General features: G+C 44.4%; 1 protein-coding gene across 1 annotated transcript in view; it reads right to left on the bottom strand.

Annotated features, from left to right (window-relative positions):
- P4HTM (prolyl 4-hydroxylase, transmembrane) overlaps positions 1–17,047 on the bottom strand; it is a 56,384-nt gene that overhangs the window by 6,411 nt on the left and 32,926 nt on the right. The window contains exons 7-8 of the mRNA XM_030206916.1: positions 4,324–4,414; positions 2,963–3,086 (exon numbers count right to left, since the gene is read on the bottom strand). Coding sequence (XP_030062776.1) covers positions 2,963–3,086; positions 4,324–4,414 — 215 coding nt within the window. The remainder of the gene's footprint in view (positions 1–2,962; positions 3,087–4,323; positions 4,415–17,047) is intronic.

The raw sequence follows: 17,047 nt of genomic DNA, 5'->3' as shown, positions 1-17,047 counted from the left end.
ACAGGAGAAGGGGAGGGGAGAAGGGGACTGGGGTGGGGGTGTTTAGAGGGGAGAAGGGGGCTGGAACTGGGGGCTGAAAAAAGGAGCAGAGAGAGAGAGGGGACAGATCCTAGATGGAAGGGGGAGCGGAGGGCAGACCCTGGATGGATGGGAGAGGGAGGGCAAATGGTGGATTGAAGGGGCAGGCAGTGGATGGAAGGGACGGCAGAGAGGGCAGACACTGGATGGCAGAGAGAGAGAGAGTGAAGACAGATGCTGGATGGAAGGAAGACGGTGAAAAGAAGATGAGGAAAGCAGAAACCAGAGACAACAAACTGTAAATAAAATATATATTTTTTATTTGTTTTGCTTTAGGATAAAGTATTGTAGATGTGTTAAATGTTTATAATAGAACATGTAAATAAGGTAATCTTTTTATTGGACTAATTTTAATACATTTTGACTAACTTTCAGAGAACAAAACCCCCTTCCTCAGGTCAGGATAGGATACTGTAACAGCACTATACTGTACTGACCCGAGGACGGAGGTTTTGGCCTCTGAAAGCTAAATGTATTAGTCCAATAAAATGGTATTATTTTACTTTCTATATTTGTTTTATTTCTATTTGTTAATTTGTAAAGTGGTGATTGGTACTTGTTAGTTTTTTTCAAATTTACATCTGCTGTCTTTATATTTTGCACAGTACTAGGGGACAGTTTCTGTTTCTGTGGTGTTGCATTGTATGCAGAGTCTGGCAATGGGGGTTCAGTTTAATTTTTCTCTAAATAGAAAGTTTATGATTACTTATTCTATAGTGGATTAGGGTGTATCTGTGTTTGTGAAAAAGACATGGCTTTCAGTTGGCATTGACTGTGCAGGATCTACGATCTGTACTATTCTGTCTGGTTTCATTTTACAATAGGTGAACTGATGTTCTAGTGCTCACTGTAGTGTTTAAGATGCTTTCCTTTTCCTTGTGTGACTCATAGAAATGACTGTTTATGGTATGGTAGAATTGCTCTATAGGTCCTGAGTGTTTTGTATTCTCGGCATGCCTAGTACTGGATTTGGGGGGGGGGGGGGGGGGTTAAAAAATGACCGGCCCCGGGTGTCAACTACCCTAGGTACGCCACTGGATGTACCAAAACAGAATTTAATGCAGGAGGGTACCAGCCAGGCCTGCCATCACTACCCTAGCCCCAAATTCTGCATCTTGTTGGGCTTGTAGATTCAACCTGTGTCATGGAAATAAATGCTGTGACAACCAAGTGGCTACCTTACAAATCTATTGTCAGGTTATCAGACTATACTCTTCCCAGGACGTGGCTTGTACCAGAGTAGAATGTGTTTTCAGAGCCATGGGCATCAGTCAACCTTTCACAATGTATGCTGATGCTATGGCCTCCTTAAGCAAGTGAGCCACAGTGGCCTTATAGACCATCACCAGACCATCTGTGCCTGCTGACAGAAGTTCTTTCCTGTGGTTCAAGAATCATGGCCCTTTGGCCTTCCCCTAATGTCGCACAATGTCAGCAAAGGCCTCCTTTGCTATACTTCATTGTCCTGGATCCAAGATGTTTCTACTGATAAAGTTTGCCTGCAAGTTGTCTACTCCAATCACGAGTTTCATACAGAACTGTCAAGTTTTCTCTGCCCAGCTCATGAGTATCCTCACCTCTTCCAACACTACCTGATTTTTGGTAGCACACTGATTGACATATGCCACATTATTGTCGCATTGTATGAAAGAACTCTCACAGCCTTGCCCTGCACTAACAACTGATGATTGAGAAATACTGGCCACTACAAAGGACCCTTAATAGAGGAAAGGCTTTCAGTCAATGGTTCTCAGTCGCCATCTGCTGCTAGAAGTGTGAATACCCATACGTCTGGACTGGTCTGAGGGGACGAAGAGGAAAGGCACTTTTACTGAACTTTTTTAAGTGCATTATTATGAAATTATAAGTGTGCACAAATATTATGGAGCCCTTTTACAAAGTTACAGTAAGCACTAAAGTGTGCTTACCCCAGCAAAAAATGGTGTACCGTGGGGTGTGCTGAGGCATCCCATGGTAATTTGGGGATGTGCCCATGCGCTACAAAAATAACATTTTGGTGCAAGGGGCATGTCTGGGGGGGGGGGCGGAGAGTGGGCATTGGGGGGCGCTAATCAGCAAGTGCTTAGCGTGAGCCCTTACCGCCTACATAATGGGTGGCGGTAGGGGCTCATGTGCCACTGGCCATTAATTAAAAAAAAAAATAGAAAATTCAGCCATTTTACCCTAGCGGGAAAAATGGCCTTAGTGGGTAGGAAAGACCCGCTTAAGAGCAAAAAATAGTATATGTCAACCACTTTGACTGTATCTACAGAAAGGCAGTATATCAAGTGTGGAATAGGCATAAACACTTTTTACTGCTGTTTGGTACAAAGGCCCCTATGTTTGGGCAAAAAAAAAAAAACAAAGAGGGAAATGGTACTGCTCTAGAACTCAGATGTGAGACACACACATATGGAGAGAAGATAAATCTCCCAGAGAACTAGTGTAAGAAAGGTTAAATAACTAGCTCCCAGCTCTGGCCTTAGTGCTTATAGTATGGCATGAAACTTCCAGGTTTGGATAACCCATATGTCTCACTGGTTGCACCTGAAAGGAAGACAGCTGTCACCTCCATGGAGGGCCCTTCTGCAAAGGAGTCAGGCTGCCAGCTCTCAAACTGGCATGCTGTTTGGGAATAGCGGTTTTTTTTAATTAGGGGTGGAAAAGACAAGAAAGTCTAGAAATTGTAAAGATTCTTCTCTTCTCTTGGAAACTGTTTTGGTTCCACAAATAAGCTGCCAAACCATCCTTCCCAGATACAATTGCACAAGTATTTCTCTAGGGCCATATAATCCTAAAAATGCCAATTTCCATTCAAGCTGTCCATTAGCACTAACATCTTCTTTCCATGCCAAAGTGATCAGAACTCTGGAAGCAGAGGTACCTTTTCCATTGGACAGGTAATTATACCAGAAAACTGCTGTTCCAAGCCGTGGCTTCACTCTCAGATTGCCTTTATCACAGTGCTTCCGAGTGTCTCGCAGATCAACATCATTCTGGATCAGGGACTGAAAGGAACAAAGAATCAATGGACTAAGATACCTCTTCTTCTCTTTACTCCATGTTCCACTTTACCTGTTCACAGGAATGTATTCATTCATGGGGAAAAAAGGTTTGAAGAGTTTCTTTTTTTTTTCCAATCAGTTATTTTTTTTTTAATCATACCAAATTTATAAGTCTACTATGGATCACGGGTTTGGGCACGCTGCCTTCTACTATGTTACACATTGTGTTTGATTAGTAAGGATTTTACCCATGAGCATCTCTGCAGTGAAAATCACTGGTTTGAGGAATGTAATACCGACAGGCAAGACTCTGCAGTGGTGCTCTGCATGCTAAAACACCACGGTATGTGCATCACCTGTGACAGTGGGCACTATTTACGAAGTTTTCTGCATTCACAAGGAATAAAACTCTGCACATAGTTTTTCAAATGCAAAATTTTATCCAAAATGATACAAAGCAGTTCAGTAACTAGTAGCACATAATTAAACTAAGTACAAAACTGGCTTTGGGGAAAATTTCACAAAACTAAAAGCTGTACCTCCGAGGAGTAGTGAGTTCATTTATGGCCCCTTTTACTATGGGCGTTAGGCTCCGATATGCACTTAACGCAGCTTAAAATGGTGTACAGTGGGATGCGCTCAGGTGGCTTGTGGTAACTGCCACATGTGCATGCGCTAACCACGTGTTAAAATTTTTTTTTGGGGAGGGGGCATGTCAGAGTGCAGAGAGTGGGTGTTCTTATGCTAAACAGCATATCTACATTAGCACAGGAATACCATGTCAGCCCTTACTCCTTACAAAATGGATGGTGGTAAAGTACTCACTCCATAATTTTTAAATATGGCCATGCACTAATGGCTATATTAGCATATGGCCACTGATACAAAAAAATTTAGAAAACTGGTCATTTTACAGCTGCAGTAAAAATAGCCTTAATGTATGGGAAAGACTCGCATAAAGCCACTTTTTACCACAGCTTAGTAAAAGGACTCCTTTTTATTTATGTATTTTGTTTTAGAAAGCTTTGTGTGCTATTTTTATACTGGGTTTGCTTGCACATAAGTCTCAGTAGAACAATTTGCATGCTTTTATCAGTTTGGTACATCAGTCTCTTAGTCTCTTTAGCTGCTTTATTTCAGAAGATCCACCGAATGGACAATATTCCATTAGGCAGGTCACACAAATTACCTGTTAAAATAAAATGAGGGCAGATTGAGCTTGGTAGGTAACTCTCCTTACCATCTCGTCATAGGTTCTGTTATCAGCTATGGGAAAGGTCGTCTCGCCACCTCCAGTTACATTGTTTAGATAAAACAGCACCGTCACATACCTACAAAACAACCAGGTATATATATTGCGTGCAGGACTATGGAAATTTTGCCATGTGAAACTGTTAGCCTTCAAAGTATAGCAAAAGTTCTTTGCTATGAACCTTTTGCCAATGGCTGTGATTGGAGTTAGTAATATAGTTGGCTGGGTTTAAAGTTTCTGGAGACCAGGTGAATTAAGACTTATTAGCCAGGCTGACCAGGAAATTGCCACCTCAAGTTCACTGGACTGTCATGAGGCTGTAGAAGCACATACCTCCAGCACTAGGTGGCTAATTGGACTGACAAAAGGATACAGAGCCAATCATCTCTAAGTTACAGGTTCAAATCAGGCTGAGACTGATAGTTTATGGTTTTATTACATTTAATATACAGTGGTGGAAATAAGTATTTGATCCCTTGCTGATTTTGTAAGTTTGCCCACTGACAAAGACATGAGCAGCCCATAATTGAAGGGTAGGTTATTGGTAACAGTGAGAGATAGCACATCACAAATTAAATCCGGAAAATCACATTGTGGAAAGTATATGAATTTATTTGCATTCTGCAGAGGGAAATAAGTATTTGATCCCCCACCAACCAGTAAGAGATCTGGCCCCTACAGACCAGGTAGATGCTCCAAATCAACTCGTTACCTGCATGACAGACAGCTGTCGGCAATGGTCACCTGTATGAAAGACACCTGTCCACAGACTCAGTGAATCAGTCAGACTCTAACCTCTACAAAATGGCCAAGAGCAAGGAGCTGTCTAAGGATGTCAGGGACAAGATCATACACCTGCACAAGGCTGGAATGGGCTACAAAACCATCAGTAAGACGCTGGGCGAGAAGGAGACAACTGTTGGTGCCATAGTAAGAAAATGGAAGAAGTACAAAATGACTGTCAATCGACAAAGATCTGGGGCTCCACGCAAAATCTCACCTCGTGGGGTATCCTTGATCATGAGGAAGGTTAGAAATCAGCCTACAACTACAAGGGGGGAACTTGTCAATGATCTCAAGGCAGCTGGGACCACTGTCACCACGAAAACCATTGGTAACACATTACGACATAACGGATTGCAATCCTGCAGTGCCCGCAAGGTCCCCCTGCTCCGGAAGGCACATGTGACGGCCCGTCTGAAGTTTGCCAGTGAACACCTGGATGATGCCGAGAGTGATTGGGAGAAGGTGCTGTGGTCAGATGAGACAAAAATTGAGCTCTTTGGCATGAACTCAACTCGCCGTGTTTGGAGGAAGAGAAATGCTGCCTATGACCCAAAGAACACCGTCCCCACTGTCAAGCATGGAGGTGGAAATGTTATGTTTTGGGGGTGTTTCTCTGCTAAGGGCACAGGACTACTTCACCGCATCAATGGGAGAATGGATGGGGCCATGTACCGTACAATTCTGAGTGACAACCTCCTTCCCTCCGCCAGGGCCTTAAAAATGGGTCGTGGCTGGGTCTTCCAGCACGACAATGACCCAAAACATACAGCCAAGGCAACAAAGGAGTGGCTCAGGAAGAAGCATATTAGGGTCATGGAGTGGCCTAGCCAGTCACCAGACCTTAATCCCATTGAAAACTTATGGAGGGAGCTGAAGCTGCGAGTTGCCAAGCGACAGCCCAGAACTCTTAATGATTTAGAGATGATCTGCAAAGAGGAGTGGACCAAAATTCCTCCTGACATGTGTGCAAACCTCATCATCAACTACAGAAGACGTCTGACCGCTGTGCTTGCCAACAAGGGTTTTGCCACCAAGTATTAGGTCTTGTTTGCCAGAGGGATTAAATACTTATTTCCCTCTGCAGAATGCAAATAAATTCATATACTTTCCACAATGTGATTTTCCGGATTTAATTTGTGATGTGCTATCTCTCACTGTTACCAATAACCTACCCTTCAATTATGGGCTGCTCATGTCTTTGTCAGTGGGCAAACTTACAAAATCAGCAAGGGATCAAATACTTATTTCCACCACTGTACCACACAAAATCTACCACTCTCACCAGTTGGCTGGCTTTTGGATAATTTTGAATCTCTTAGGGTTTGCTGAGGTGGCAATTGCTTGTTAGTCCAGAAGGCTGGATTGCTGCTCAAAAGGCAATTTTAAGTGTCTGGATTCTTAGCAATCCGCCCTCTTTTTGGAGTTGGTGAAATAGATTTCATGGTCTAATGGTGTTGGAGCGGAGGCAAGCCAAATTTTCTATTAAGAAGGTGGTATTCCTGTCTACTTGGGATGGTATATACAATCTTTGCCATCTTGAGCCTGTAGTTTGATTTTAAACTCTCTTTAATTTGGGGTGTGAAATATTCCATTTATCTTTTTTTTCTTGTTGTTTTTCTTGTACTGCTCCTTGTATAGTCCAAACCACTATCACTGTTTGAGTGGGGGGGGGGGGGGGGGGAATTAGCGTGGGGCTAGTTGGATGTTGTTTTATTGTTAAGCTGGCAGGGGGTGGTATAAGAATACAATTGTCCCCATGTTTTTAGGGTAGTTTTTTTGATGATTTAATGATTGTTAGCATCTTAAAGTATTTTGAGAGTTGGATAATATAGTATTGGTGCATTATTTAGCTGACCTTATTTTCTGGTTGCTCATTCTAATATGGAGGGAGGGGGGAGGAATTAGGGAGGGTATTAATGTTTATATATAAGAAGTACACATTTACCTCATTCAACCACAATATAACCTTGTTATTTGTTATCAACCGACTGGCGAACGCCTTTACGGTACTATGTAAGCCACATTGAGCCTGCAAATAGGTGGGAAAATGTGGGGTACAAATATAACAAACAAACAAATAAATAAAGTATATTGTCCTAAAAAATTGCATATAGCTGTCTGATGTAATCTGTTATTGGTTTTCACTTGATTGCACTGTATAGCTTGTTACTTTATCTACTATAATAAAACTCACCCTCAACGTTCTGAAGACACTGACGTCACTGCAGCCACTCAGACACCGGTTCGTCAGTTCATGGTGGTGAAGCCACAACATTGACCATGTCTCCCTGCCCCGCCCTCGTGTCAAACGTGATGACGTCGAGGGCGGAACAATTACAAAGAACTAAAATGAACGAAGGGGGAGGAGTAGGGAAACACGCGGAGCGTGTTTCCCTACTCCTCCCGTTCCAAAGAATCGCTGCAGACTGGCTAACAAACAAAATCAGCCGAGGACGTGTCCAATCGAAGCCATCTCTCTCTGCCCATCTCTCCTAGCCCCGCCCTCACATCAAACGTAATGACGTCGAGGGCGGAGACATGGCTTCAACCTACGAACCCTACAGTGACGACAGACTAAAAACGTGCCAAGATTTCAAAAGCCCAGCTACCCTCCAACCACCCCTCGACAAATGGCCCCGCCACAATCGCAGTCGTCGTCGCCGTTAATGCCGCTCCCACCCTCCACTCACCCCTCTCCGTCTGCCACCGGAACGCCGGCCGGCTCCTCACAATGGAGGGAAGGAGGGAGGCCCGAACGGAATCGATCGGCTATTGCCCCACCCCGCCCCCCAGCCAACGCTGACCCCCCTCAAAACCCCTGAACCCCCTCCAAGCCCTCACTGCCGCTGAAACACACCGACAGCCAATTTAGCTCCCTCTAAGCAAGGAAGCCAATTTGGTTGATCTCTGTTTCCACTCCCCGCCCAGCCGTCATTTCTGAACACTTAAAATAAAGCAACCAATGTTCTTTACTCTTCGTCCATCTACAGCTCTTTCATTTGCACCCCTCCAAGCCCACAGCCACTCCCTCACAGTTCCAAATCCGCCCCCCCAAACATACACACACACACACACACACACACTGTGTAGCACAAAAAAAAAACCCAACAAAAAAAACATAACCTGAGGAATCCCTCACTTTCAAGTCATCACCACAGGAACGCAGAACCCCCCTTCAAAACCACCTCACCACTCACTCACATTTCACCATCCACACCCCCCCCCCCCACAAACACACACACACACACACACACACACTCTCGAGCACAACAACAAAAACACAACAACAAATGACAGAAAACACAAAGATGACATGAACAATTCCTCACTTTCACAACCTCAACCCATCTAACCAAAACTCCCTCCAAGCACCACGCCACTCCCTCACACATCACAACCCCCCCCCCCCCAAAAAAAAAAAACACAAGTTCTACTATGGAGAATCAGCATCTCTTACTCACAACACTCCCCCCCCCCCCCCCCATCATACACACACTCTACCATGGAGAAACAGCATCTCTCTCACTCACACCCACACACTCCCCCCACCCCCTTAAAACACAAACTATACCATGGAAAATCAAAGTCTCTCTGGCTCTCACTCACACACACACACACACCCACAACAACACACAACATCATACACAAACTCTGCCATGGTGAATCTGCATCTCCTTCTGCCATTTGGCACTGGAGCACCACAACTAGGTGCCGGACGACCGCAGGGCCCTGCAGAACTCCAGGACACTTATGGACAAAGTTGTGAGTTACAGGGGAGTGGGAGAGGAGAGGGAGGACAGCCTGGACCTCGGAGGGGAGGAAAGGAGGGCGTGGGACTCGGAGGAGAGAGAGGGAGGCAGCAACGGAGGGAGGGGGGAACCCTTGCTAGCGCCCGTTTCATTTCAGGCAGAAACGGGCCTTTTTTACTAGTTTATTAATAAAAAAGTTTCAACATAAATTTAATATATCACCTTTCCTTACAATTTCAATGTCATTTGGTGCTCTATGTACAATAAGTTGGTGGTCTCAGACCAGTTCCCAGTAGATAAATGTTCATACTCCTATGCAAGGATGAACTCCACCTTAACCGGGATGGAACCAGGCTGCTGGCGTTAACTTTTAAAGAGGAGATACAGCAGCTTTTAGTTTAAAAGGGGGGGGGGGGGGAGCCGACAGTTGCCTAGGAGCTCATGGTTCGGTGTGGAGTATCCTCGAAGGATACTATTGAAACAGGACATTTAGGGAATCCCAATAGAGAGGTTTCAATAATAGTGAAAGAAAAAGCCAGGAGCTTTTAATGGGAGAAGAGAGTAAACGGATGCAAATTATCCCTGTCAACTTCAAAGCAGCTTGTAGATGTAAAGAAAAAACACAATCTGAAGTGTCTATATACAAATACTAGAAGCCTAAAAAATAAGATGGGAGAGTTGTATATAGCACTACATGAAGAGGTAGATATAACAGGCATCTCAGAGACCCGGTGGAAGGAAGACAATCAATAGGATACTATGTTATCAGGGTACAAATTATACTGCAATGATAGAATGGATCAACTTGGAGGGGGAGTTGTGCTATATGTTTAAGAGGGAATTTAGTCAAACAAAATAAATATTCTACATGAATCAGATAGCAGCGTGGAATCCTACTGGTAGGGCTAGGGTTACCATATATCTGGTTTTACCCAGACATGCCCTCTCTTTGAGGACACAGCGGGGCATTTGGGTGGGTTTTGCCAGCCTGCCCATTTGTCTGGGTTTGCGAACAAACAGGCAGGCTGGCGGGTGGACGGGCAGGTGGGCCTCAGGGGGGTGTCCTATCCTCCCCTCCCCTGTTTCCTGCCTGGTGCGGCTGCAGACCTGTCTTGCTCCCGGCACTGCTTCAAAATGGCTGCTGAGAGTATAAAAATACCATCATGAAGCTCAGACCAGATGTATTCCACATATTAATGAAAATGGAAAGAAGAGCAAACGACAACCAGCCTGGTTAAAAGGTGAAGTGAAAGAGGCTATTAGTGCCAAAACAGCGTCCTTCAAAGAATGGAAAAAGGATCCGAATGAAGAAAAAAAGAAGTAACATAAGCAGTGTCAGAAGACTAAAGGAGAATATGAAGAAAAACTTGCCATTGAGACAAAAACTCATAACAACACCTTTTTCGGGTACATCAGAAGCAGAGAGCCTGTGAGGGAATCTGTGGGACCATTAGATCATGAAGGAACAACAGGGGCACACAGGGAAGACAAGACCATAGTGAGGAGACTGAATGAATTCTTTGCTTTGGTCCTTACGGAAGAAAAGGTAAGAGATCGACCTGTATCAGAAATGGTTTTCAAGGGTGATGATGCAGAGGAACTGAAAGAAATCTTGCTTTACCTGGAAGATGTACTGAGCCAAATTGCCAAGTTAAACGAGTGATAAATCACCTATGTAACTACGGACTGGATGGCATACACCCCAGGGTATTGAAAGAACTCAAACATGAAATTGCTGATCTGTTGTTAATGATCTGTAACCTGTAATTAAAATCATCTAATTGGAGGATGGTCAAAGTAACAGTGATTTTTAAAAAGGGTTCTAGGGGAGAGCCGGGAATTAACAGACCGGTAAGACTGACTTCAATGCCTGGGAAAATAGTGGAAGCTATTATAAAGAATAAAATTATGGAACACAGAGACAAACATGGTTTAATGGGACAGAGTCAGCATGGGTTCAGCCAAGGGAAGTCTTGCCTCATCAATTTGCTTCATTTCTTTGAAGGTATAAATAAACATGTGGATAAAGATGAGCCAGTTGATGTAGTGTATCCGGATTTTCAGAAAGCTTTTGACTAAGTTCCTCATGAAAGATTCCTGAGAAAATTAAAAAGTCATGTGACAGGAGGCAATGTCCTTCTGTGGATTAGGAATTAGTTATTGGACAGAAAACAGAGGGCAGCGCATCTGGGTTTAAAAAAGGTTTAGACAAGTTCCTGGAGGAAAACGCCATAGTTTGTTATTGAGATGGACATGGGGGAAGCCACTGCTTGCCCCAGGCAGGATTAAATGGCCATTTTTCTCAATGGAGAAGGGTGAATAGCAGAATGCCGCAGGGATCTGTATTGGGACTGGTGTTATTTAACATATTTATAAATGATCTGGAAAACGGAACAACAAAGTGAGGTGATTAAATTTGCAGATGACACAAAACTATTCAAAGTTGTCAAAATACATATCGATTGCGAAAAAATTGCAGGAAGACCTTAGGAAACTGGAAGACTGGGCATCCAAAAGGCACATGAAATTTAATACGGACAAATGCAATAATCCGAATCATAGTTACCTGATGCTCAGGTCCACCTTAGGAGTCAGCACTCAAGAAAAAGATCATTGTAGACAATATGCTGAAATCTTCTGCCCAGTATGTAGCGGCGGCCAAAAAAGCAAACAGGATGTTAGGAAGTATTAGGAAAGGGATGCAAAATAAGACCAAGAATATGATAATGCCTCTGTATCACTCCATGATGCAACCTCACCTTGAATATAGTGTTCAGTTCTGGTTGCCAGATTTAAAAAAAGATGTAGCGAAATTAGAAATGGTTCCAAGGAGGAGAAGTGACGTCACCACCTGAAATGGCTGCCTGAGCCACGAGCTCTGATCAGCCCCAAGCAATCAGGAAACCCACTGCATAAAGATTTAACAGGTGCGACTGAGAAACGCATGAAAACATTGTTTAAAGCTAGAGGTAAGCGATATATGATGACTTCGAAAGCCCCGGCAGTCGATTTACAAACTTTTGCATATACGGGCCCAGCCGCGAGCTCGACTACACCAGCCCCCGAACATCGCCAGCCCGAATCCCGAGGGGGAAATCCCTCGCCGCTCTCCCCGTCGTTGTTCGCAACGGGGGAGGGACGGGTCCCGGAGGACGCAAATATGCAAGAAATCCGGGGTTGGTTACAAGAGATAAAAACGGAGATAATTACAGCAGTACGGGTGGATATCGCTGTGATGGGGGCGGAGCTATGCGGAGAAATAGGCGCGCTGGGCCTACGAGTAGCCGAGACAGAAGACCGCTTGGATGAGCAAACGGAATTAATTCAGACACTCGATTCCCAACAACGTGAGGCCCGGCATGAAACCCAACAAGTCTGGGATAAAATAGAAGACCTTGAGAATCGGAGCCGCCGATGCAACGTGCGATTTCGTGGTCTCCCAGATACACCACACTATACAGATTGTGAGCAGACAGTTCAAAAAATCGCGAGTGCGCTGCTCCAGAACATTCAAGTTACAAGAGACCCTGATACAATCCAGCTGGTGCGAGCCCACAGAGCCCTAGGAACTATAACATCAAACCACCCAAAGGATATTATCGCATGTTTCAGCGATTTTAAATTAAAAGAACAGATCATGCAGGCATCGCGCTCCACGCCAGGATTTGAATGGGATTCGTATCATATTGAATGCTACCAAGACCTGGCTGCGGCTACCTTGAAAAGAAGGGCAGAGCTCCGGCCTTTCACGAGATTTTTGGCAGACAAGGGGATTAAATATCGATGGGGCCACCCCTTTGTGTTGCGGTTCTACAAGGAGGGGAAGCAGTACCAAATACGAGATATTGCAGAGGCAGCGCACATCTTTCCGGAAGCAGGCCCCAGCGGAGACATTAATACTCCCAGGAAATGTGTATCATCAATTGGAGACAGACCAAGATGGCAGCAGGTCACAGCGGGAAAAGGCCGGCTACAGCGGCAACACTCTGACACCCAATTAAGAAGGCCTGAAGACAAAGCAAAGAAATGACTAGAGGAACAGACACAATAATGTTTGATCCCAGGCACAAGTTGCAAGAGAATGACTGTAAGATTGAATCTTGTACTGTGATGACCATTTGCTATATATATATTTCTATGAGAAATAAGCGCTTTTCAGTTGCGCATCTAGCATTAATTTGCTCTAAGCAGTGGGGCTCAAATTGTTAATAGATAATATGTTGGGGGGTGGGTCACTTCCCTCTATGACATCCTTATGTTTTTGTTACAGGGATGTCTTAAAATGGGATGGGAGGGCAAGGGAGTTTTTAGTTGGGGGGAGATTAGCTCAGATTCGATATTACTTGAAGGTTAGGGAGCAGGACTCTCAAGAGGGGATAGATCAGAGGATTGGGAAAGGAAGAGGGATAGAAGAGATTGTCCCACAATTGAGATGAGTACTGTAAATTGCATGACCCTTAATGTAAAGGGACTTAATTCCCCAGGAAAGAGGCACCTCATATTTCAGGAGATAAAACGTCTCCATGCAGATATAACATTTATCCAAGAGACCCATTTACTACAGAAGGCAGAACGTTTGTGTAGTACTATGAAATCACAGCAAGTATTTTTTGCATCATGTCTCACAGAAAGGAAAAAGAATGGAGTCCTGATAGTATTATCTCATAAATATCCCTGGCAGGTGCAACGAGTAGTAAGGGACAAAGGGGGTAGATATCTATTGCTGATTGTAAAAGTAGAAGGGGAGTTGCTGACACTCTTAAATATATACGCTCCCAATGATCAGCAAGGTGCCTTCTATTCGGACCTATCAGTGCTCCTCTCTAAGCATCTTGAAGGGACCCTTTTAATGGGTGGTGATTATAATCTCACGCTACAACCAACACTAGATAATTCTACACAAGGGGTACGCTACTCGCAAGCAGATCGATCCCAATTGTATAAATTTATGAGGCAATGGCAACTATTAGACATTTGGTGACACAGGAACCCCCAAACCAGAAGTTATACATTTTATTCAACTGTACACAACTCTCATTCCCGCATAGACTTTTGGATGGGACATTCGACATTAATGACAAATGCGGTTGATATTCAGATATATCCGAGGACGTGGTCAGACCATGCTCCAGTTGTACTTGAGCTGAAATTGAAGGTAATGAGTCCTGAGACACCACAGTGGCGCTTTAGTGATAAATTATTAGCAGACCCAGCCATAGCTGCCAGGCTAGAAGCGGATATTAAAGAGTACATTGATATCAATGATAATAATGAAGTATCGGCTGGGATCCTCTGGGAAGGGTGTAAGGCCGTGCTCCGGGGAAAAATTATATCCTTACAGATCCACCTAGAACGGCAGGTAAGAGCAAGGACCCAACAAATACACGGGGAGTTGAGGGACCTCACCGATCAATCCACTGGGCGACCGGGGGAGGGAGATGTAAACCACCGTATGCATGCACTGCGGACGGAGCTTAGGGAAATTCAAATGGCAGAGATAGCAGAACACCTTCAACGGGTGAGACAAGCTCATTTCGAATTTGGGAATAAAGCTTCACGATTACTAGCATTTAAGTTGAAAAAACACTATACCCAAACACAAGTACCCTCCATCTTCAATAGGGAGGGGAAACTGTGCATAACACGAGAAGATATCAAGACAGCCTTCTCGGACTTTTACACGGTCTTATATAGAATGGAGGGGACTTTAGATGCGCAGGAAGCCCAGAATTATCTTACACGAGTGGCGCTCCCCACACTAACAGCGGTGGAGGCGGAGGCGCTCTCTGCCCCTGTCACACCAGATGAGGTGGCGTGGGCCATAAGTGACATGCCTAATGGTAAAGCCCCGGGCCCAGATGGATTCACAAACAAATTTTATAAACGATTTAACAAGCTTTTAATCCCTTTACTGGTTCGAGCATTCAATGAGCTTGACACCCAAGAGGAGCTATTTTATACTTGGCGATTAGCAAATGTATAGTTTTGCCTAAACCAGGAAAGAATCCACAGTATTGTAATTCTTACCGTCCGATCTCCTTGTTGGGATCGGATTATAAGCTTTTTACTAAGATACTGGCTAAGAGACTACAAAGGCTCATGCCGAAGCTGGTACAAGAAGACCAGGCGGGATTCATCATGGGAAGGCAAGCAATAGATAATATTCGCAGGGCACTCCACTTGATTTATGAGGCAACCAACACCCGACAGCCAATGTTGCTTCTTTCTTTAGACGCCGAAAAGGCATTTGATCGGGTCAATTGGGCCTTTATGTTTGCAGTACTAGAACAAATGGGATTTACAGGTCGATTTATAACATGGCTTCAGTTATTGTATACCCGGCCATTGGCAGTATTGAGAATCAATGGATCCAACTCTGACCCGATAACATTAGAACGTGGGACCCGCCAGGGCTGTGCCTTGTCTCCACTGCTGTTCGCTTTAACAATGGAGCCCTTGGCCCAATGTATACGTCAACACCCGCACATACACGGTCTCAAGGTGGGGCCTTTAGCACACAAAGTCATGCTATTCGCTGACGACATTTTATTAACAGTGACTAAACCAGGCGAGTCCTTGCCTTATATATTACAGGAACTGAATCAATATGGCAATATGTCTGGGTTCAGGGTAAATATTGATGTCTGAGGCCTTGGGATTGGGGCTAGCGACAGAGGAAGAAGCCTCACTGCGGCAGCAATTTCGGATCAAATGGGTCCAGCAGTCCCTCCGATATCTAGGTATTCAATTAACACCCAAAATGTCAGACCTCCATCAAGTTAACTTTCCCCAGAAGCTTAAAGAATTTTTTCGAGATCTTGACAGATGGGAGGGGTTAGAATTATCTTGGTTGGGATGGGTGGCAGCCATAAAAATGATGATTTTGCCCAAGCTTTTGTACTTGTTCCTTGCATTACCATTACCAGTACCGAAGGGATTTTTTCGACAGCTTAACAGAAAGGTTTTCGCATATATATGGCAGCATAAGCCGCCACGAGTGCGTGCAGCTGTTATGTATCAATCAAAAAAAAGAGGAGGAATGGGGGTCCCAAATTTTGCTTTGTATCATCAAGCAGCACAGCTGCGAGTATTAGCGGAGTGGAGCACTGGTAGTATCAAGTCATGGGTCCAAATAGAACAATACTGGATGGGACTAACAAACGTACGCTCTATATTATGGCTACCAAAGAGCCAACTTCAGTCTTACATTAGGAAAGCCCCACTGGCAGTGCAATACCCCTTGCAGACATGGTGGGCGGTCAGGCAAAGGACTCTCCCCAACAGACTACACTTTCAACAGATGACAATAAAAACTGCCCCGGGAAGCCCGCTGGGGATAGACAATCCGCTTTATGGCCAATGGGAAAGGAGGGGCCTTATCACACTAAGTCAATTGTGGGAAGATGATCAAGTAATACCATTTGAGGAGTTACAGGAGGACTATGGATTACCATCCTCCCATCTGTTTCACTATCAGCATTTTAGAGATTACATAAATAGGAAGGCAAAAACAGAACTGGTTTTGGAGGAGGTAGATATAGAAAAAGCAATGAGGGCGGGCAGTCATAGGGGGTGTGAATCTCGCCTATATGGGGCTCTGCTTGCTGATCAGGGCCCAATACAACATTATATACACCGATGGGAGCGGGATTTACAAATAACCCTAGATAATACTCAACGGGACAAAGCTTTAGAACAAATGTTACACGCCTCTGTCTCTAGTTCCCTCACCGAAAACAGCTATAAAATACTGTATCAATGGTATTATACCCCAAAGAGATTGGTAAAAATGTATGGGAAGGGGTCTGATCAATGTTGGAGAGGATGTGCAATGGTGGGGGATATGCCCCATATTTGGTGGTCCTGTCCTAAGATCCAAATATATTGGGCGGAACTGATTGATACGTTCGCCCAAGTGACCGGGGTGCGATATCCAGCTAAACCGGAGATCTGCTTACTACATATTCGCCCGCCTGGAGTCCGACTTTCCGACCATCGACTTGCGTCCATATGGTTTATAGCTGGGAAAATAGTATTGGCGGCAGCGTGGAAAAGTATAATGACACCACCGGTGGTTCGAGTGATACATAAGATGGACTATCTTTACCAAATGTCAAAATTGACAGCCTTGAAGTCGGGACATATAACAAAATTTAATCTGCTATGGGAACGATATC

This window comes from Microcaecilia unicolor, chromosome 6 (assembly GCF_901765095.1).
Source record: "Microcaecilia unicolor chromosome 6, aMicUni1.1, whole genome shotgun sequence".
Lineage (NCBI taxonomy): Eukaryota > Metazoa > Chordata > Amphibia > Gymnophiona > Siphonopidae > Microcaecilia > Microcaecilia unicolor.
This window is presented reverse-complemented; position numbering and strand designations above follow the sequence as displayed.